This window comes from Octodon degus, unplaced genomic scaffold, assembly GCF_000260255.1.
Source record: "Octodon degus isolate 3935 unplaced genomic scaffold, OctDeg1.0 scaffold00078, whole genome shotgun sequence".
NCBI lineage: Eukaryota > Metazoa > Chordata > Mammalia > Rodentia > Octodontidae > Octodon > Octodon degus.
Window position 1 is genome coordinate 5787680 of NW_004524654.1, and position 20729 is coordinate 5808408.

General features: G+C 34.1%; 1 protein-coding gene across 1 annotated transcript in view; it reads left to right on the plus strand.

The window, feature by feature from the left end:
* Wdpcp (WD repeat containing planar cell polarity effector) overlaps positions 1 to 20729 on the plus strand; it is a 316117-nt gene that overhangs the window by 83220 nt on the left and 212168 nt on the right. The window contains exons 3-6 of the mRNA XM_023720853.1: positions 12820 to 12867; positions 13708 to 13746; positions 15475 to 15545; positions 15797 to 15856. Coding sequence (XP_023576621.1) covers positions 12820 to 12867; positions 13708 to 13746; positions 15475 to 15545; positions 15797 to 15856 — 218 coding nt within the window. The remainder of the gene's footprint in view (positions 1 to 12819; positions 12868 to 13707; positions 13747 to 15474; positions 15546 to 15796; positions 15857 to 20729) is intronic.

Here is a 20729-nt window from a genome sequence, read left to right on the forward strand (position 1 = left end):
ACTCAGCTGGCTCCAAGACAGAGTGGCACATGGCAGAGGGCAGCCTTTCATGGCGGCAGCAAAAAGCAAGAACACAAGGGAATAGCAGCAAAAGCAGAAAATATTTATTGGGGGAAAGAAAGCTCCTGTCCTAGAGAGGGACAGAAGGGGCTTCCAAGCGGGTTGTCCTACTATTATCCCTGTTGTTGCAGGTGGGAAAATTCACGTAGAGAAATGAAATGATTTAGAGTAAATTTGTCGCAGAAAGATTAGAATGAAGATAATTATTGGTTTTGAGACCAGCATTTAGAAGAGTAGAATCACACCTTCTTTAGCACACTTAATTTCTATGTTCTTGATAAAACATTACTTCTCATTAAACAATATTGAGATCATCTCTACATTGAAATTCCTAATGAACAAGGTTGATCTCTCTCTCTCTCTCTCTCTCTCTCTCTCTCTCTCTTTTTGTACCAGGGATTGAACTCAGGTGCCTCTTCTACTACTACTTGTATACTTGTATATTCCATTTTCTTCTTCATGGCTTTCTAAACATTGTATTAAATTAGTCTGTCTCTTCTATTGTCTCTTTATCAGAGCATTACCAAAATATCTATCCTTGACTATTTTCTCTTGGGCTCTTATTCAGGGAATTGAACTTTTCTATTTAGAAAAATCAAAAATATTTTTTACCTCGTCAAGTGTCCTCTTACATATTTTTATCTAGCAGCAAGGTGATTCACATGTACCTCAGATTCCCACTGTGCCTAAAATTCTACTTACTAACATTAACAGAATTTGTTGTTTTAGTCCAAGACCTGGAACCAGTATAGATCAGATGAAAACAAAGCTAGGTAAAGGGTTCCTGGAATCAGTGTAGCCATGAAGAGTCATACATGTGCGTTCTTGGAGTGAGTAAGCTAGCAAGAGAACAAACCTGACTGAGTTCCCAAATGAGGACAAGGCAGAGATTAGAAGGAAACCACATATATAATGACATCAGTAGCTGGGACAGTTGAGGTAGGTGAGTTGAGTAGTTGAGCCAGATGTAAATGATGGCCTATGCTAGAACCCTTTTGCCAGTCACAGAGTGATGGAAGCCGCTCTGCTCAGTGAACCATTTTCACGGCAGGGATCATAATCTGTGCAGTAACCATATCGTAGTCCCTTGGTGGTTACTGCAGATCCTTCTTTCTCCCTTGCTTCCATATTCTTTTGTGCCTGTGTGCTGTGATAATTTTCTCCAAAAGATCACTTCCATCTCTTTATGTTCCAAGTGCCACTGTCCCAATTCAAAACCTTGTTATTGAATTTAGTTGTCTCTCTAGCAGGTCATTGTATCAGATCTTCCTTCACTTCTTCAGTATCCCACTTACCAGTTAATCATCTAATAATCCTGGACTGTTGATTATTTTTGTGAAATACCTTTCCTGGTTAGAAACTTTTCATTATTCCTCATTATAACCCTAATGAAGTTATAAAGACTCCTAGTTCCTAAGTTTCACATTCAGTAACATCCTTGGTATGGCTCTGATTTCTTTTTCCTACTGTACATTGAATCAGATTATGTTTTATTCATCAAATATGCCTTGCGTCTTTTAAATTAATGCTTTGCATATTGGTCTCTCCCTTTTTATCTATCTTCTTCAAATGCCCTCTACTTTGTAAGACCATTTCTTTAACAAATTAGAACATGTAATGAGTAACTATGGTACCTCATATTATTAGATTTACATAAAATTTCATAATGTTTTTATGATTATTTTATCTGCTATTCTGTTTGTTTTGTGTATTTAGTACAGGATCTACAGGATGTACAGGGTCTCACGACATAGATCGGACTTGTAGTGATTCTCCTGTTTTCAGCCTCCCAAGTGCTGGGATTACAGGCATGCACCACCATGCCCAATTTCAGTTTCTGTCTCAGTGCACCCCAGGGGTGGGGCTGACACAACAAACTAGGGATCGAACCCCAACCGCTGTGCTCTGCCTAAGCAGGTGTTTTAGTCCACTGAGCTATCTGGCCAGCCCTTATTTGCTATTCTGGATTACAAGAAATGCTGTTTTGTTTTTTTTTATGAGACAGGGTCTCACTAGGTGGTTAAGGCTGTCCTTGAAGTCACTGGATTGCCCATGCTGGCCTTGAACACATTTAGATCCTCTTGCCTCAGTCTTTGAGTGCTGTGTGCCACCATGCCTGGCTAGACTGTGGTATAAAGCTTTGTAATTCACAGGAAAATGTCTGCACTGAAGATACTCAAAGTTTTTGCAATGTTTAATGATATTTAGATATTATGTGGGTCTGAGATCACAAAAAGCCAGTCTTCATAGTACTGGAATCTTTTGGTACAACGAATATAGTCCAAGCTTGAGATCTCCTTATTTTGAGATCTTTTACCCTTTTACATAAACTTTATCATTACATAATTGTTTGGTTTGATATTGAGTAATTTTAAAATATCTTTTTCTGGCAACATTTTTTTTTTAGTAAATGTGTTTGTGATTATACTTAACAGATACTAATACTGTTGATGACATTGGAGAAGTGATTATAGAACAGTACACTAAATTTTAATGTAGTTTGAAGATTATCCAACAACTGTAACTTTTAACCAGTAGTTTGTCTAAATTCATGCTAGTTAGTTGTCTTTATTTTTGTACATTACCAATTAATGAGCAGATAGCGCTCAGAAAATTTATTCATAATAAATAGCAAATATATGTTCTAAACTTATGGCCAAGAGAGATTCCCTTAAGCTCTGCATTATTTTGCTAATACACATTGATTTTAAATGCCTGGTTGGCACCATGGTATCATTTATCTTTGTTATAACTACAGCAGCGCTTTTTCTTGCTTAATTCTTTCTTTGCTATCATGTTTTACACCAGGGTTTTATTTGCCCTAAAGCTTCCTTTCATAGCAGTCAAAATAACTGGCTTCAGAAATCAGGGACTTGCATACCTAAATACCCTGACAGAAGACACTTGTATTTTGTCATTTATTAAGTGCGCACTGCTTCTAAAATAGGCTTTATTATTTATTTATTTATTTTTGTATTTTAGGGAAGGGTCTAAAGCGTGTTCAGGCTCTCACTACTAGATTGGATGCATAGTGATCTGCCTGTTTACAGCCTCCCAAGAGCTAGGATTACCATGCCCAGTCTCTGTTGTCTTAAACCCCCTCCCTGCCTGAGACAATAGACTATGCATCACTATTCCTATTTTACTACTTAAAATTTTGTTTATAAGTTAACAATAATTGTTAAGGAATATAGTAATAATTCTAATGTAGCCCAAATTTCAGGGAAGGCGGTTAAATGTTGAAACTTTGAAGATACAAGTAGAAAGTAAAAAGTAGTTTTCTAGGTTATTTTCATCTTTCTGCCTTCCAACTTTGTGCTGTCATAGGTTTTGCTCCATACTAGAGAATAGTCTCCTAAGTGTAGGTCAAGTTTAATTCATGGTATTTATCTTTGATGCAGCCTGACAGATTCAGAATGGGCTTCTGAGACATCTGAAATTGACAGCAATTACCTTATGTAATAAAATCAAACAGAAGTTTGTAAAAGAAAGATATGTACAAATGAAAAGTTATTGGTTACTTTTTGTTTATTCAGGGTTTTCACTGTGCTGTTATTTTCATTTGGATACTTCCTTTTCCTGTTCAGTAGTAAGACAATTTGCTGAGGCTTTTATGATTGTTTTTGTCTTTTTGAGGTAGGGTTTCACTGTACAGTTTGGGCTGGCCTTGAACTCACAGTGATCCTCCTTCCTCAGCCGCCTAAGTGCTAGAATGACAGGTGTGTGCTATCACACCAGGTTGATTTTGCTGTATTTTTAAAGGAATACATTCTTTTGTTTCCTTTTCTCCTGTATAGCTATTATTGTTACAGTTCTAAGTCATGTGCATTGGGTTTTATCTTCCAGGGAAATATATACAGGCACTAAAGAAGGTACCATTTCTCAGTTTCCCTTGGAGGTGCCCCTTAATTGTTCCAATACCTTTTAAAATGCTTGCCCATCTCTCCTTCCCAAAAATGTAGAATCTAGCATTCTTGTAAAATCTTTTTCTTCCCTACTTCAAAATAACTATTTATGCGTGAATATAATATTTGAATAATACAAGCTCAGTCTTGACTACTTCCTCCAGGCAGATTTTTCAAACAAGGAAATTACCTGCATTCTTTTTAACTGGTAGCATTCTTGAGTGAGATATAAGACATTCAGAAGTGTTTTAGTGCTTGCTTCGGCAGCGCATACACTAAAATTGGAAGTGTTTTAAAACCTGCACAGTGTATAAAGATAGCAAGGCATCTTGAAAACTAAAAGGAGTATTGATTTGATCCCCTTCTATCCTGCTCATGTCTTGTTTTTATAAATTTTTACAAATTTATTTTATTTGCTGCATTGATTTTCTTTAATTTTTCATGGTCTTCCTGGAGATATTTGAAGTTCAGGAAAAAAGGATGAATAACCCACATATGAGTCTTTTTATCCCTTTGTTAATGCATAATCCCTTGCAAAGCAGTCTCTTTAAGCACACTTGTTTTGGGGAGCCCGCAGGAGTTGTGATGCATTTTGTAAATATGGCCAGTGATTTACTAGTGAATCACAGCCATTTACTTCTCATCTGCCTCACTTGCTGACAGCTACACCTGCTTCCTCAGCTGATTGTTGCTGCCATTTCTCTAGTCTTTGGCCACCCTATCCACCTTTTTTTTTTTTTTTTTTTTTTTTTAAGGGTTTTTTTTTTGGTACAGGGGATTGAACTCAAAATCTTGTGCTTGGCAGGCACGTGCTGCTGAGCTATCTTCCAGCCCTACCCTGTCCACTTTTGCTGGGCATAGATCTTGTTTTATCTGAATGCTGCTGCTCTCACTGAGAACAGTACATTAACCCAGCAGGCTACCATCCTGCTTGCTTTCTACTGGGTACCACTTCTCTACCCTTATACCATATTTATCTGTGAGACTTCAAAAAGGTCCTTTATAAAGCAAGAGAATGTTTGTCTTCCCACTTTGTCCTGTACTTTTTAGCAGAAAGCCAGAACAATATTGTTTGTAGATTAGAACGTTTATAGAAATAGCTTATATATTTTTGTTAGTCCTCCTACTCCCATTGGAATTAGACAGGAATCCTTGGGTGCTGAGCTGGAAGACAAGTCCAGGTGATAGACTCTATACTACCATTCTCAGAATTTCCTATGTCCAAATGCAAAAGGTAGAAACTTTGCTCTTGGAATTTGAAACTCTCCACAGAGCTCATTTTGCTTTTTCTCCCCCAAACATCAAAATTTGTGAATAGTTTAGAACTTTCAAATGTATTGAAGAGTTTTTCAAGTTAAAAGCACTTCTTCCTGTTAGAAATAGCCAATGTGGATTATCAAGAAAACTATATTCCATTTTCCATTTCTGTTATCAGGACATTATTTTGACAAATGCTTTATTTTTGAGTTGTTTTAAATTAAAGCACAGAATTTCAAATATTGTCCTCTTGTGACATGTAAGTAAAGGCTCAACCCATATAATTTCCCCTATAAAATTTTATCTATTTTATTTATACAATAAAATCTTTTTATGTAACAATAAAGAGCTAAACTTCAGCCCTCCTTGTCTTTGCCCCAATTGCCATAAATTATATATCTTTATAAACTCTAAATTGAGGAATATGATTTTTATTTTTCTAATGCCATCTAAAAGTTGTAACTTTTAATATTCAATATTAAAAGTATATGCCCATTTCATCACATCCTGTGTTCTTTAGTCACAATAAATTGCTAATGCTTTTTGCATGGCTTAAATCAAATAACTTCTTTGATCCAGAAACTTGTTCACAAATGGATGTTTTCTTTCACAAATCAGCAATTTTACTTAGTACCTGTTCATTCATTCATTCATTCATTCATTCATTCATTCATTCATTCATCTATTCATCTGTATACAGTGGCAAACACATCTGCTACAGTAGATCAGAGATTGAGGGTTCCTTTATCTCTTACCTTTTAAGGCATTTTAATGCCAAGAAGACAGCTAATTTAAATGGACCCTGTTATGTTTTAGTTCTAAAATGTCCTCCCAAAGTCATGTGTTTGGAAGGTGATTGGGTCACAAGGGTGCCATACTCACCAGTGAATTGATCCTAGCTGCTATTCATTGATCAGCTTTCCTCCACCATGACCCTTTACCACACCCTTTCTGTTCTGGAGCCAGCCAGCAATGGACTAAAAACAGAAGCCAGAATAAACCTTTTCTCCTTTTCAAGTTGCAAGTATTAGGTATTTTGTCCCAACGATGATAATGTTTCTGTTTGTTTGGTTTTGTTTTTTCTTGAGACAGCCTCTCACTGTCCCTGAACTAACTGTGTAGCCCAGTCTGGCCTTAAACACAGTAATCCTCCTGCCTCAGCCTCCTGAATGTTGTGATTACAGGTGTGTGCCACCATGCCTGGTTTAAAAATGTTTCTAAGACAAACCCCCAATGTGCTGCTATTATACTCTGTTTCCTTCTCTCTCTCTCTTTTTTTTTTTTTTTTTTTCAGAACCAGGGATTGAACTCAGGCCCGTGCACTTGCCAGGCAAGCACTTATTCTACTGAGCTATATCCCAAGCCTATGCTTTGTTTCCTTCTGACCCTTTTCAACTTCATTTTTCTATCATTTGTCAGCATCCACCTACATTTTTACTCAAAATGCCACATTTTTACTCAGAATTACCACGTGTACTACCTCCCATATGTCTGTATATCCCACAACAGCAGATTGCTTGGGTTGCTGGAGTTAGTTTCTATAGATTTAAAGCCAGAGTCCACTACTTACTGACTAATGCCTCTTTGTCCCTCAGTCTCTTTATTATAGAGATAGCTACTTGGAAGAGTAAGGATTATAAGCGTTAATATGCAAAAGATTTAGAACAAGTGTCAACTTGTGCTGTTATCATCATCATCACCATCAACAACTAACTGGTAAAATCCTGTGCGTCTTTGCAGATCCACTAGCATTTGTAACATCTCTAACTTTCTCACAACTCTGCTGCAACATATTTCACTTCGCCTTTTCAATTCTTGGCAAATTGTATCTCCTTGGTTGAAAAAGCACCTGTTTCTTGACTCTTATAAGTGCGTTGAGGTCCTGTAAGGTGAAGGATGGGCCAAAGAAGTCTGTACTATGTCTAAAGGTATGTTCAGTTATGACCCATATGAAAAGTATGGGATATAATTTTAGTCACTTAAATTTTTTTATTTTTATTATTTGAAAACAATACAAAAATAGAAAAAATAAGCGATACAGAATTTAAGTAAACAAAATGATAGGAATTTAGCAGTGGTTGTATTGCATGTTGTCATATTCAAGTTAGTTGTTCAACTTACCAGATATAAACCTGTAAAATTGGTGAAAAAATTAAAAAGGAAAGAGAAAAAAATTTAAGCATTCACTGTTTCTTTCAGTAGACCAGCAAAAATCAGCAGTACAATTATCTAAGCTAATCTCTCTCTCTCTCTCTCTGTGTGTGTGTGTGTGTGTGTGTGTGTGTGTATTTCTTTTTTCCCTTCTTTCTTTCTTGTTCCTTTCCCCATAAAAGATATTTTCAAATACTTTTCCAATTTCTTTTCTTATCTGGAATTTTAGTAGAAACTCTGATAATGATTTCAATAATGTCCATAATTGAAGTTGCTGTATGTATTTCTAATATAGACTATAGTATACTAGTGAATTTCCAAGCAAACATTTGAAAGTTTCATCAATTTCATATAAATATTTGTAAAATTATTAGGTTTTTTTCTGATTCAGACTGGTCTCCCAAATTAATGAGTGTCCATTTAATTAATAAAAATGTATCAGTAGTGTCTGTAAGTGGCTTCTGTTATTAAAATGGGAGGTGATATAGGATGTACATTTTTAATGTCTTGTTTATTTTATAATGCAGTTGGGCTGTCTGGATCCATTATGACATGAAGATTAACAAGCTAATCTGGGTATTAATATGATTTTACACCATTTTCTTTTAAGTAATACCTTTTATGCAGCAGTAGCTGCATACCATTTACCTTATAAATTCCATTTTAATTAGCCTGCACACAGATCTTAAAGTTTTGCTTTATATATTAAAGTGCATCACAAAATGTGCTTATACTTAATAACCATCTAACAGAAGTTTCTTTTCCTTGAAAGTATAACTTAAAAATGCTCAAATACTAAATCTAATTATACACAGCTTAATTAATCATATCCTATTGAAAACCCATATATGTTATATATGGTACATATATTTTTTCTGACTACATTTCCCAATGTGATAACATTCAAAATCCAGGAAAAAGAAGTATATTTTTCTTTAGATGTTATTTCTTGATGATTAAAGCCAAATATATTAAGTTGTCTTTATTTTAATGGACCATACTCAAATATCAATAGTTTATAGGGGATCTTGATTTTATTTTATTTTTTATTATTTATTTATTTATTTTTTTCAGAACCGGGGATTGAACTCAGGCCCTTGTGCTTGCCAGGGAAGCACTTATTCTACTGCGCCATCTCCTCTGCCCCCATTGGGATCTTGATTTTATAGGCAATAGAAGATAATTAATTGGACTGTTTTTAAAATTATTTTTTTAACAGGACAGAAGTTCCTTCTGCCATCAGATGTCTTTCTGCTTGACTGAACTGCACTTGTGGTCTTTGAAGAATACCTTGCACATTGGGGGTAAATAAGCTCTGGATCAATTATAATATTTAAAAAATAAGTTTCACCATTACAAGTAAGTAGCAATGGTTAGAGCCTCGATTCTCCAGCTAAAGTTGCATTCCTTATCCTTAATGAAATATTGGCTAATGGGAATGATTCCTTTTAATTACTCTTAACTTATGTTTCAGCTTGACTTAAGTTTTCAGATTTGAAAATTAATTTTATTGATTTAATATTTGTTTCTTCCTAAGATTCTCGTATGTTCAATTATTTCCCTGGGATTGTTCTTAATAACTGATTAATAATCAAATATTTACAGGCTAGCTAATGGTAGATATTTATACTTAATATTAAATATTTCAAATATACAATTACAATAATACAATTATTTTTAATTTTTTAAATTTGATACAAGGTCTCGATACATAGTTCAGACTTGAAGTGATCCATCTGTCTCAGCCTCCCCAATACTGGGATTATAGACCTGGGCCACCATGCCCAGTTTCAGGGCCAGCATTGTGTGCCTGGGGTTTTAGAGCCGGCATGGCATGTGGTACTGGGGATCAAACTTGGTTCTTTTGCTTGCCAGGCAGGTGTTTAGACTACTGAGCTATCTCCCCAGCCCCACAATTATTTTTATATTCTTTATATTCTTTGCATTTTACATTTCTTAGGGGGAGTAATGTTTTATCAATATTAATATATGACATAAATATTTCACTAGGAAATATCTTTTTAAAGGTCTTCTTTTATTATCCCAAACAACATTTGTATTTAGGACATTTTCATTCATATGCCTCTTAAATCAAAGGTTAAACATATTTGCTCCCCAAACTCATCTAAAATAAAAGTAAAATGAGTTAAATAAAGATGGTATAAACATACTAAGAGTATGAGAATAGGAAAGGGAAAAACTGCATTTGGATAATTTTTGGCAGATGGAGGGAATGAAGGAAATACAAGAACTGAAAGATCTGAGTATCACTGGCTTAGAAAATTCCATGGACAACTGTTATATCGGAAAGCTCTAGAAAGTTAAAGAAATTCAGGGAGCCAGATACTACATAAGATGGGTATGTGGCATATGGGTGACAACAAAGGGACTTGAAGGCCCACATAAGAAGTAGTGAGGCACCTCTTATGCTGCAGATATATTTAATATGAAGACTCTGAACTTGGAGATAGCAGGGCCAGTGGAAGACTTATCTACCTAAAAACAGAGAAGCTCACATGCTGTTTGGAATGTCTTCTTAATCCCACTTGGTTCTGAGAATTTCATACTCAGAAATTTTCAAGAAAGAAGAATTTGAGTAATTTGTCTTTGAAGTGACTGCATGGTCCCTCAGAGACCATCTACATTGACACTTGAGGGCAATCTTCAGTGAAATACAATTCTCTGGCCCCTGGATGTTCAATGAAGGACTCTCGTTGACAAACCCAATTTATGTACTCAGAGATTCCAGTTTTTTTGTTGTCTCACTTTTAAATGAAGCAGAGAAGTAAGGATCACCAGATAATTGAGGAATGTCTTTAATAGGAAAGAAAACAGAACACATAAATGAGACAAAGATTTCTGAAGAAACAAACAAATATAGAAAGGAAAAAGAATATACAAGGGCTGGCCAGATATCTCAGCAGACTAAAGTACCTGCTTAGGTAGGTGCAGAGACCAGGTTTCGATCCCTGGTGTGCAGTGCCGTCCCTGCTTCCGGGGCAAGTTGAGACAGTGACTGAGACTGGGCACGGTGGCTCACACCTATAATCCCAGGGCTCAGAAGGCTGAAAACAGGAGGATCACTATGAGTCGCATCTGTGTAGCGAGACCCCGTAGATCCTGTACTAAACATATAAAAAGAGAAAGAATATAAATTAGAGACTTAAGGAAAGATAATTAATTCATAAATCAAGAAATAAAACACAAAATCTTCAGAAAGCATTAAATTATTATGAATTAAAACTATATAATGGGCTGGGAAGTTAGCTCAACAGCCCAGTGTCTGCCTGGCAAGCTTAAGGTCTTGAGTTTGATTCCCATACCAAAACAAACAAACAAACAAACTCTAACAGTGGGCTGAGGATGTAGGTCAGTGGTAAAGTATTTGCCCAGCTCTGGATTCATTTCCCAGCATAGCAGTAAAATGAAATGAAAATTAAAAATTTAAAGATATAAACAGAAAAAACTTAGAAGGGCAAAATATTGTTCTGTGTGTATGCAGGATAATTTGGATGATTGTTCTGCCAATTTCTGCTGGTCTTTTGCATGGAGCAGTTAATGCTTCAGGTTTTTCTTTTTAATTTCTTAAAATTTTTTTGTTGCTGTTGCTTTCTTCTTTTAAAAAAATCAATTTTTCACATTTATATTTGGTAACCTAAACACCTAATTTGAAGATAGCATCATGCAATACAGTAACCATTGTTGAATTCTTATACTTTGTATAGTGAAATTTTGTATCGTTTCTAATGCTTTTTTTTTTTTTTACCATTTTGTATTCTTTAAAAAATAAAAATGATAATTTAAAAAATTTAAACCTTAAAAGCAGCTGGGGGCTGTGGCACATATCTGTAATTGTAGCTATTCTGGAGGCTGAGACAGGAGAATTGCAAGTTTGGGCCAACCTGGTCAGCTTAGTGAGGCCCTGTGTCAAAAATAATATTAAAAATGAAATAAGAATGTAGTTTAGTCTCTCATATTACCAAAGGGAAAAAAAAAAAAAAGCAAAAACTACCCACAAACAAAGGTTATTTTGCTATGAGTGGGAATTTTAATTGAAAATTTAATTTTCTTCTCTGATCATAGTTGCATACATTTCATCTTTCTCATGTGTCTATGATTTATACTTTTTGAGACTTTTGATCTTCGTATTTTTTTTTCTGGAGTTGTAAAAATACATAGGTGTATGGAATGATGATATAATTCTAGCTTAGAATTATTTTTGGAGAGTATTTTTACTTGCATGCATAGTGCCTGTGGTTCTTAGCTTTAAGCAACAAATTTTTTATTGAAGTATAAGTACTGAAAAGTGTGCAGATCATAACAGTGTGCTCAGAATGAGTGCACACCTATAAAATCACCACCCTGGTCAAGAAATAAAATCCTGGTACTCAAGCCCCATTCATGACTTCTCCCAGTCCAACCTTACTAGATATTTTCAGTCTATTGGATTTAAAATTGTATTCTTTAAAATTGCATGTTTTAATAATGGCATGATGAATAAAATAGAGCTTCAGTAAGTATATATGATGGACTGTTGAAAAACTGTGAAGAGTTAATTATAGCTTGTGTGTGGGTACATGTGCTGTGTGGTTTTATCAGTTTGAAAAAGTTTGGAGCAGTCAGTCACTAGGGGGCAGTCTGTACTGCTTTCATTCCTTTAGAGACAGTTGTATCTACCTTATGGTAGTTACTGAAAATTTTGCATGGAAGAAAACAAATGTTACTTCAATCAAAGGAATATCTCATTGTTTATAGATATGGTGAAAATGGACAAAATTATTACCTGCTCCTGTATTTAAATGGCAAGAACAGAGTCCTAGGTTAAATCAGTGTCAACATCTGGAAGCGTAGCTTTTCTTCTCAGCTAGTCCCAGCAGAGCATCCGAATTTGAATGAGTTTGGAAGCTTTTTGAATCTAAACAAGTTTCAGATAATAATTTATCTGTACTTCTCCATAATCCTCCCTTTCTTTCCTGCAGATTTCCCCCCAAATGCTGTATGACGGGAACGAGACTCTTGAGCTAAATTGGAGAAAAGCAAGCCACAGCTCCGAATCCAACAGCTAGGGCATTTTCTTCTATCCACTGATTTCATTTGGCATTGCTTAGTGGCAGTTCCTTTTGGTAGCGCCCTGTGAAAAATATCAGAGGAAGTGTGAAAGAGAAAACTTGGTCTTCCTTGATTTCAGTTCTTTACTAATCTTTTCCTCATGCCATTCTAGTTTTGTGTAAATTTTTTCTCATTAGATTGATAAACTTTCCAGTTTCTGCATATCCCTAGAATAGATGAACCCATGTCCAGATGCTTTTGAGCTATTTTATTTCTAGTAACATAAGGAGACTGTTTCTGCTCCCCTCCCCATCCTTGCCTCCAATATAGTATGGTTTGGCTTCTTATTCTCCAGAACTTTTTACCATAATTTAATGTTATTTTCCCCTTTCTATAGATAGAGACATCGGCATCTACCAGTATTATGACAAGAAATATCCACCAGGTAAAGTATCTTTTCAACTAATTTCTATAAACTATGCTAAACAACAAAATATTAAAAATTCTTATGAGCTTTAGATAGAGTCTAGAATTTAAAGAAAAGTCACTTCAGTTCTTTAGAAAAACAGTGATGTTAATATCTGTCTGATGTATATACAATAAAGTAATATTGATAAAATGTTGTAGAAGAACATGAAAATTTTTATTTTATTGCTGGTCTGGTTGATAACAGCACAGCCTGTTCAGGCTTATTTATTGGTGTCCCAGTAGAGGGCATTGTTAATGCATGAGTCCCACTGATTCTGGCCTCCTGGATCCTCACCTGATTATCTGAAATAGGCATTTCTGAGTGAATGATCAATTTTCGTTATCTGATTAATCCTGTTAATCCCAGAAGTTTTATGATAGGCCAAAAGGTCTCTCTAGCTAGAGTTACTTCCTCTCTGGTCTCTGTTGAAGTGGAGCTTGTTTGAGCATCCTGTGTGCTTAGTTTGGTGCTTAATAGGCTGACTTCATGGTTCTGATGACAGACTGCAGCAGCGTTTCTGGGCTTGGTTGCAATTCCTTTCTCTATCTGATGCGATCAGAAACTCAGGATATTGGCTCACCTGTGTTCTTTGTAAGCCTTTTCATTGCAAATTTAGGGACCATATTTATGATATGAAAGTATCCACATTGTAGCATTTTTCTCAGCTGTCTTTTGTAAAATTTAGCATAATTGATTCATCTCAATAATATGTATAATAACCATTACATGTGTATATATTAAAAATACAAGATACTATGATAAAAAGGAATTCAATTTCTTTTTTTTATCTCTCCTCTTCTACAATGCCATTGACAGAACATGGTAACTTAGAGGAAAAGCAGAAGTTTGCAGAATGTAAGCTTACTTTATAATTTTTTTGAACTATAAAACTGGAAAGTTCAGCATTACAAAATATTGTAATTTTTAATACAAATCAGAAGTGTTACCTGTCCAAATTTCTCATAGTTACAAATTCCTAGTTTTAGGTATAGAAACTTATGGATAGGAATTATTTTTGATGGGCCTTTCTAATTTAGATCATTGGGGTCTCTTTGCCCTACATTGGTAAGATATATGCTATGTAAACATAAACTTTCTTAATGAGTGATGTTTATGCTATTTGATATATTTAAAATGTATGTATCATGCTTAAATTTTGATGCTAACATTCAGTTATACTGAGCCTAAATGATTAACATGTATTCTCCATTTTAAAGCAATAGAATTTATAGTTATCAGTCTTTGCATTTTATTTAACCTTTTCTGCTCTCAAACATATACATATTTATATATATATAATATAGCTTGACTGTTATGTGGTTTTAATGACTTAACTGTAATTTAAGTTTCTATTTCGAATATAGATAGAGCTAAAAATCCCACGCTCTCTTGCTTTAAATGGTTGGACTAACATTTAACTTTTAAAATACTGTATTAGTTGCTGTAGCACAGACTTTAAAGTTTATACATACGTTTTGCATATCAAAATTAGGTTTATAGCACCACATTAATTTGCTGAAATGATATATAGCCAATCTATTATCCAATTTAAATATTTTTATTATATGTGTTATATGTAGTGAACACATACTACACAGATACTCACATATGCTTTTATTTATAATGCAAAGATGGATATATTTTTCTGATAAAATAGATATAGTGAATTTAACAAACTCTCCCTCTCCCTCTCCCCCTCCCTCTGCTTCTCCCTCTGCCTCTTCTTGTCCCTCTCCCTCTGCCTCTCCCTCTCCCTCTCCCTCTGCATCTCCCCTTCCCTTGCCCTCTCCCTCTTCCTCTTGCTCTTGTGTTTCCCTCTCTTCTCTCTCTTTCTTATTGCTGGGGATCAAACCCAACCCTTACATATACTAAGTACGTTGTTTTACCTTTGAGCTAAACCTCTAACCCAATTTTATTAATTTTTTAAAAACAGAAGTAGTTTTACTTTCTTTTAAGAGAAACGTAACAACTCTACTATGTACTTTTATCTTTCAGTTAAACTTATTTAAAACAAAATATGAGTATTTCAGTACTAAATAATGATACAGATTTTAAAGAGGATATTAATGAACACTATTAGTGCCAAATCTGCTAAAATTTGGATTCCCTTCACTTTTTCCAGTTTTTATTTATGATATTTTAATCATATTTCATATATATATATATATTTTTCTAATTGTATTCATTTATTCATGACAATTTCCAGGTTTCAATGAAGCCACATGCAGAAATTTTTTTTGGAATGAGCATTCTGTCATTTACATGAAAAAATTTTCAATGGTGGAGAGTAGGTCAGTTACTATTGTAAGTACTACTAGGTTCACAGTCTAGCAGTTTCCCAGACAGTCTCTAAGCTTTGTTGGTTGTCATCATAATATTATCATTAAGGAGATTGTTTTGTGGTAAAAATCCTATTCCTATCACAAAGCTTTTTAAAGGGCTGTCATTTGATGATAGAAATGAAGCCCACTTCCTCTCAATTATGAAGGTGTTTTATTTTAATCTTCCTAAGGCACACTGCTATGCAGAATTTCCTTTTTTAAATCATGTTTAACTAACCGTAGTACATGTTTTATTTGCCAGCACGAGATTATCCTTGGACGCTCAAAAATAGACGCCCAGAAAAACTTCGAGACTCACTCAGAGAGTTGGAGGTATCTTTCAAAAAGTTTCAAAAATGGTAACAAACAAATCTGTTTTAAAACATCTTTCAACAACTTTAATTTTCATAAAGGATCAACTCTCATGGTGATGATAGCTTTGCTTTTGTCCAGTGCAAAGTTCCCAAACAGTTGCATCTTTGTATGGCATGTTGATTTTTTTCCCTGTTGAATCAGAAGCACTTTAACTGATAATCACAATGTGTATAGCCAACTGCACTCTCTCTTTTTCTGTTGTTCTTTAGGAACTGATGCAAAACAATCAATGTGTGCTGAGCAAATGGAAGAACAAATATGTCTGTCAGGTAAAATGGTTTGACAAGTTTTACAGTGTTTCAACAGTAGAGCTGAAAACTATGTAGTAATTGGTATTTTTGTATTATGATAGGTGGTCAACAAAAACTTTTTAGGAGCGGATATTTCATAGTTTGAATTCTAGTCATACTAGAACTAACATTAGACAGATTGACATAGGCCACCAGGGTACCTCATTAATCAATGTGGTTGTGCTGACATACTATAAACACTAATAAATTTTTTTTTCAGATAGCATTTTTTTGTTTGGATTTTTCTGAATGTTGTTTTAGGTGTTTGCTGGCATGGGTTTAATCATAGTTTGGAGTGAAGATAATGTTACAAGATAAAATGTTTTTCAGTATATCATGCTTTTTAAGTATTTGTGAATACCATGCTCATGGATATCAACAAGCAAATTAGAGACCTAATCCAACAAGAGTCTCAAGAGTTTGAACCCAGTAAGCTGTACTTTTATGGTAGCCACTAGTTGTATGTGGCTGAAGAAGTACAATTCAGTTCCTTGATTGCTCTGCCCACAGTTTGAGTGATCCTTAGAAACAGTGTTGTGTTGGATAATTTAAATGCAAAATATTTTCGTTGAAGTTTAGTCTGTTGGACAGTCCTATTATAGCCTGTAAAACTAAATATTCAGTGGGCCTAGGTGTAGAACATAATTAATACATAATAATTAGTATACATTGGTCATAAAATAATGGATAAATACCTTAGCTTTGCTGATAGTCTTAAAAAATACCATTTGCCTAGAAATAAGTTACTTGTTTGTAATGAAAAAATAATTATTAGTCATCCATAAATTGCTATTACATTGTTATTACTAATAATTATAATTTGTGGAATCAAATATTCTGTTTCAATATAAGTTTTTATGTATAATATGATTTATGTGTAAATATTTTTGTCTTAAGTATGAGGCCCGTGATTCTATCTATAAATCTGTAAGACATATATTTATTTATTTTATATATCTTTTTGGTAAGACATATATTTACAAACATATCTTAATCTACCTTTTTAAATGTAGTTTATTATGTTAGTGAGCTACAATTTTTATCTTTTTTTTTTTTTTTTAATCTAAACCAGTTCACCTTTACTCATACAGGTAGCTGTTTAGTTACCTCTTCAGTTGGCATACATTTTTACTTTCCAGATTGTTTCAAGGCTAAATGAATTTTTTTTTAGAACAATGACACTTTTTAAATTCACCTTAGGATACTAGTAAAAAGGATGTGAGTGTCTTAAAATGATAAATTGTTTGCATAAAAGAGTTTTAATCAGGCTATAAAACCTGAATACAGTATTTTGAGCTTAGTGCAAACTGAATTTCAAACTTAATGCAACTCAAACTTGTAGCTCCTAATGCCATTACTCACCTTAAAAATAGACTCAAAATGATTTGACTGGAGGGCAAGCCTACCAGCTATAGTAAGAGGCGTGTCTCGTGGCCTCCACCCTTACCATCACACAGGGTAAGTTGGAACATGTCAGGTATCTTAAAATATGCAGTGGAGCACCCCAATAGACAGTCTTTTGTAGATAGACTTCATTGCCTTTTAACTTAATACCAAATCGTGTGTTTATCTGATTGGGGGGATGTTAGAGAAGAAACCCTAACTATTGAATTAATACAACTAAGAAATGGAATTTTCATGATAAGAGTATATACAAAATAACTTTTGTAACTTACAGCAACCTGACAATATTGGTTATTTAGGCTGTTAAGTCCCCTCCTCTCTCCTCCCCTCCCCTCTCCTCTCCTCTCCTCTCCTCTCCTCTCCTCTCCTCTGCTCTCCTCTTCCTCTCCCTCCCCTCCCTTCCTCTCTTTCCTTGTACTGGGGATTGAACCCAGAGCTTTCACATTAGGCTACATCCCCATCTATTTTTATTTTTTAGTTTGTGGCAGTGTCTTGCTAAGTCACTAGTATGCCCAGGCTGGGCTCTAACTTTTTCTCCTCCTACCTTATCTTTCTGGAATATAGGGTTATTAGCCTGAGCCTCAGTGTCCAGTTTGTAATTTATGTTTTTGATGGATAGGATATTCCTAAAACAGACTTTTCAGTTCTAGAATGTTCCTGATATAATATATTATAACAAAGTTACTTCTGCCCTTGAGTACAGGTCAATTCTTAGATCTTTAGGCCCTTTAAGAAACTTCTAGCAGTATCGTTCTGTTTCTTTAGTTTCTAGACAGGAATGTTAGCTAAGTGTTACAGAAACATTTGTGCATTTGTTCCTAAAGAGCTCTAATATTGGAATAAGTTAAAAATCTGATACTCAAGCAAAATTTTTAGCTTAAGAAAAGGATCACTTATATATTTTATTTAAATTTTTATTAAATGTTATTAAAGTACCTACTTGTAAATTAAATAAGCCATCTGATTAGACTCTTTGAAGGGCTTTATTTGTGTACCTATTCAAAGTAGAAATTCCAAAGGTAACATAGATTGAATTCTATTAGTGATTTCCATAGGAAGTGATTTCCTCTGTTTAGTTCTAACATGAGAGAAGTTGACTACAACATAATGTTTTATAACTCTGAGAAAAGAAGTGAAAAATTCCTGAGTATTTGTGGAAGACATTTGAACTTTTAGTCTTTGAATTAGGCCACTCCTCTGTAATTGTAAATCTTTACCATGAAGAAATGGTGAATTTAGGATTTAAGGTATTTATTTAGGTTGTCATTTGTCTAAGAAATCTTTAAATGTCTAGTTGTTTAGACATCAGTGAAGTAGCTACAGCAAAATAAAATATTTTACAGGATGCAATTTGAGCTCAGACCTTTCCCAGTGTCAGATAATGAGATGTAAAGGTTGTCATCATTCCCAAAATAATGTTGCCAAACCAATGACGTAAAAATTATGCACTAATAAAAAATTGTTTCATTTAAAAAGTGTTCTCTTTACTTGTAAATTCAGAACAGTTTACAAATCATAACATATGTGAATTTGGTATAAAATTGTGTTTTGAGGTTAGTTTTTCATGCACCCGTTCCTTGTTTGAGATGCTTTAAAAGATCCGAGTTGCAATGAGTTGAGTTTTACTGCCTATTAAATATACTGCTCACTGTTTTATTATCTCCTAAAATCATTTAATTAATGGAAAGTATTTGATAATTTTCTGCCTTGAATTTCTTAAAGTCTTTTATAAACTTTTCTCAAGGGAAAATAGTTTTAGTGTTAGTTTTAACACTAACACTAGTAGTTTAGTAGTTTTACTAAAGTTAAAACACTTTGGTGGAATTTTAAAATTCTTTATAAATTATTGTGCTTTAAATCATATTCATGTTTGCAAATTATTATATTGTCTGTTTAAAGTAATATTTTCATTAAGCACAGATATAACTTCACACATACAGATTTTCATTTCTTTTACTTATACATTAAGCTATAGAGGTATGTAACATTCAACTGTATTGGTTTCTGTATGTAACAATTGTACATATCTAGGGACAGTCTTAAAATGCCAAGGCAAGAGTGTCTATGTTTAATGCCTGTAATTAGTTCTTTGACAGGCTATCTAAAAAAATACAAGTTATTTTCTAAGTCTATCACAGATAAATTGTGACTTAATGGAATTTTTTTGATTGCCACAAATTTTATTTGTAGAACCTGATCTTTCTTGTTACCAAATTATGTGAAATCAGTGGTTTCCTCAGAAAATAATAAGACAAACGTTGATTAATTATAATCATTAGTAATAGAATAATATTTACTCAAAACCCGTCACACAGTATTTATTGTCTGCCACCATTGTAGGAGGCACTGTGAAAGTCACTAAGGAAGTGTGAGATGTAGGCTGAGTTCCAGCATAACCAAGTCAAAGAAAATAGACATGAAATCACTAGAGCACCATTGAGTTTTTAGTTGTATGAAACCAAATAAAAAAGAGAAGTTAGGAAAAGCATAGGCATCAGTGTTATCTGAAATAGTTAAGAAAAATTGTGCATGAAAGTTATAATTTTACTTAGACTTAACAGGACATGCAAAAATGTGGTTAAACTAAACAGAAGGTCAGTCCAAAAAAAGAGAATTAGGTAAACTGAGATTAAATGGGGTATCTTCATGGTAGCAAGGCATTGGGTCCACTTAGGGACAAATGGTCCATGTTGGAGAATGAAGTAATACATACAATTAAGAGGCAAGTTGAAATTTCCTTAACAGGGATTTTGAATACTACACTAAAGTATTGATAGATTTTCTGTAATACTATAAGTAATTTTATGTCAGGAAAGTGCCTTGTTTAAATTAGACTTAAAGAGGGATTAGCGTAGCAGTAGGCTATAAGATAAAATACAAAGACTTGAGAGGATCGGTACCAGAAGGCTGAGATGCAGAGAGTTTTGAAAACCAGTAAACAGATTTAGAATCATGGGAAAAAATTAAGTTTGCATGTGAAGTAACCAAAAGTAATTAAATGATACTATTGGAGATATAAAATCAGAGTGAAAATTGGAGTTGAAAACTTTGGAGGAAACAGTCAAAAAGATATTAAAACCATCTAATTTGGTACCTCATGCAGGTAGAAAGTATCTTGGAAGAACTAAGGGCCAAAGATACTTCAATTTAGGGAACGGGAGGAAAATCAAACCAACAAAAAGAAGCGGAAAGAGCAGTCAGAATAGTGAGGGACTATAGAGAAATATGTTTCTGTAAAAATCAAAGGGTTTAGAAATGAAGGAACCTGAGAAAGGTTTCATGCAGATTCTTTCTCATTTAATATTCAAGTGCTTCTAAGTCTCAATGTTATTATTAAACTTCTGTTAATAGGATTTATTGAGGCCTAATAATAGTCATCTTTATATTAGGGACTATTAAAAATTTAAATAGAACTCATACCTTTAAAGATTTATATATATATATATAT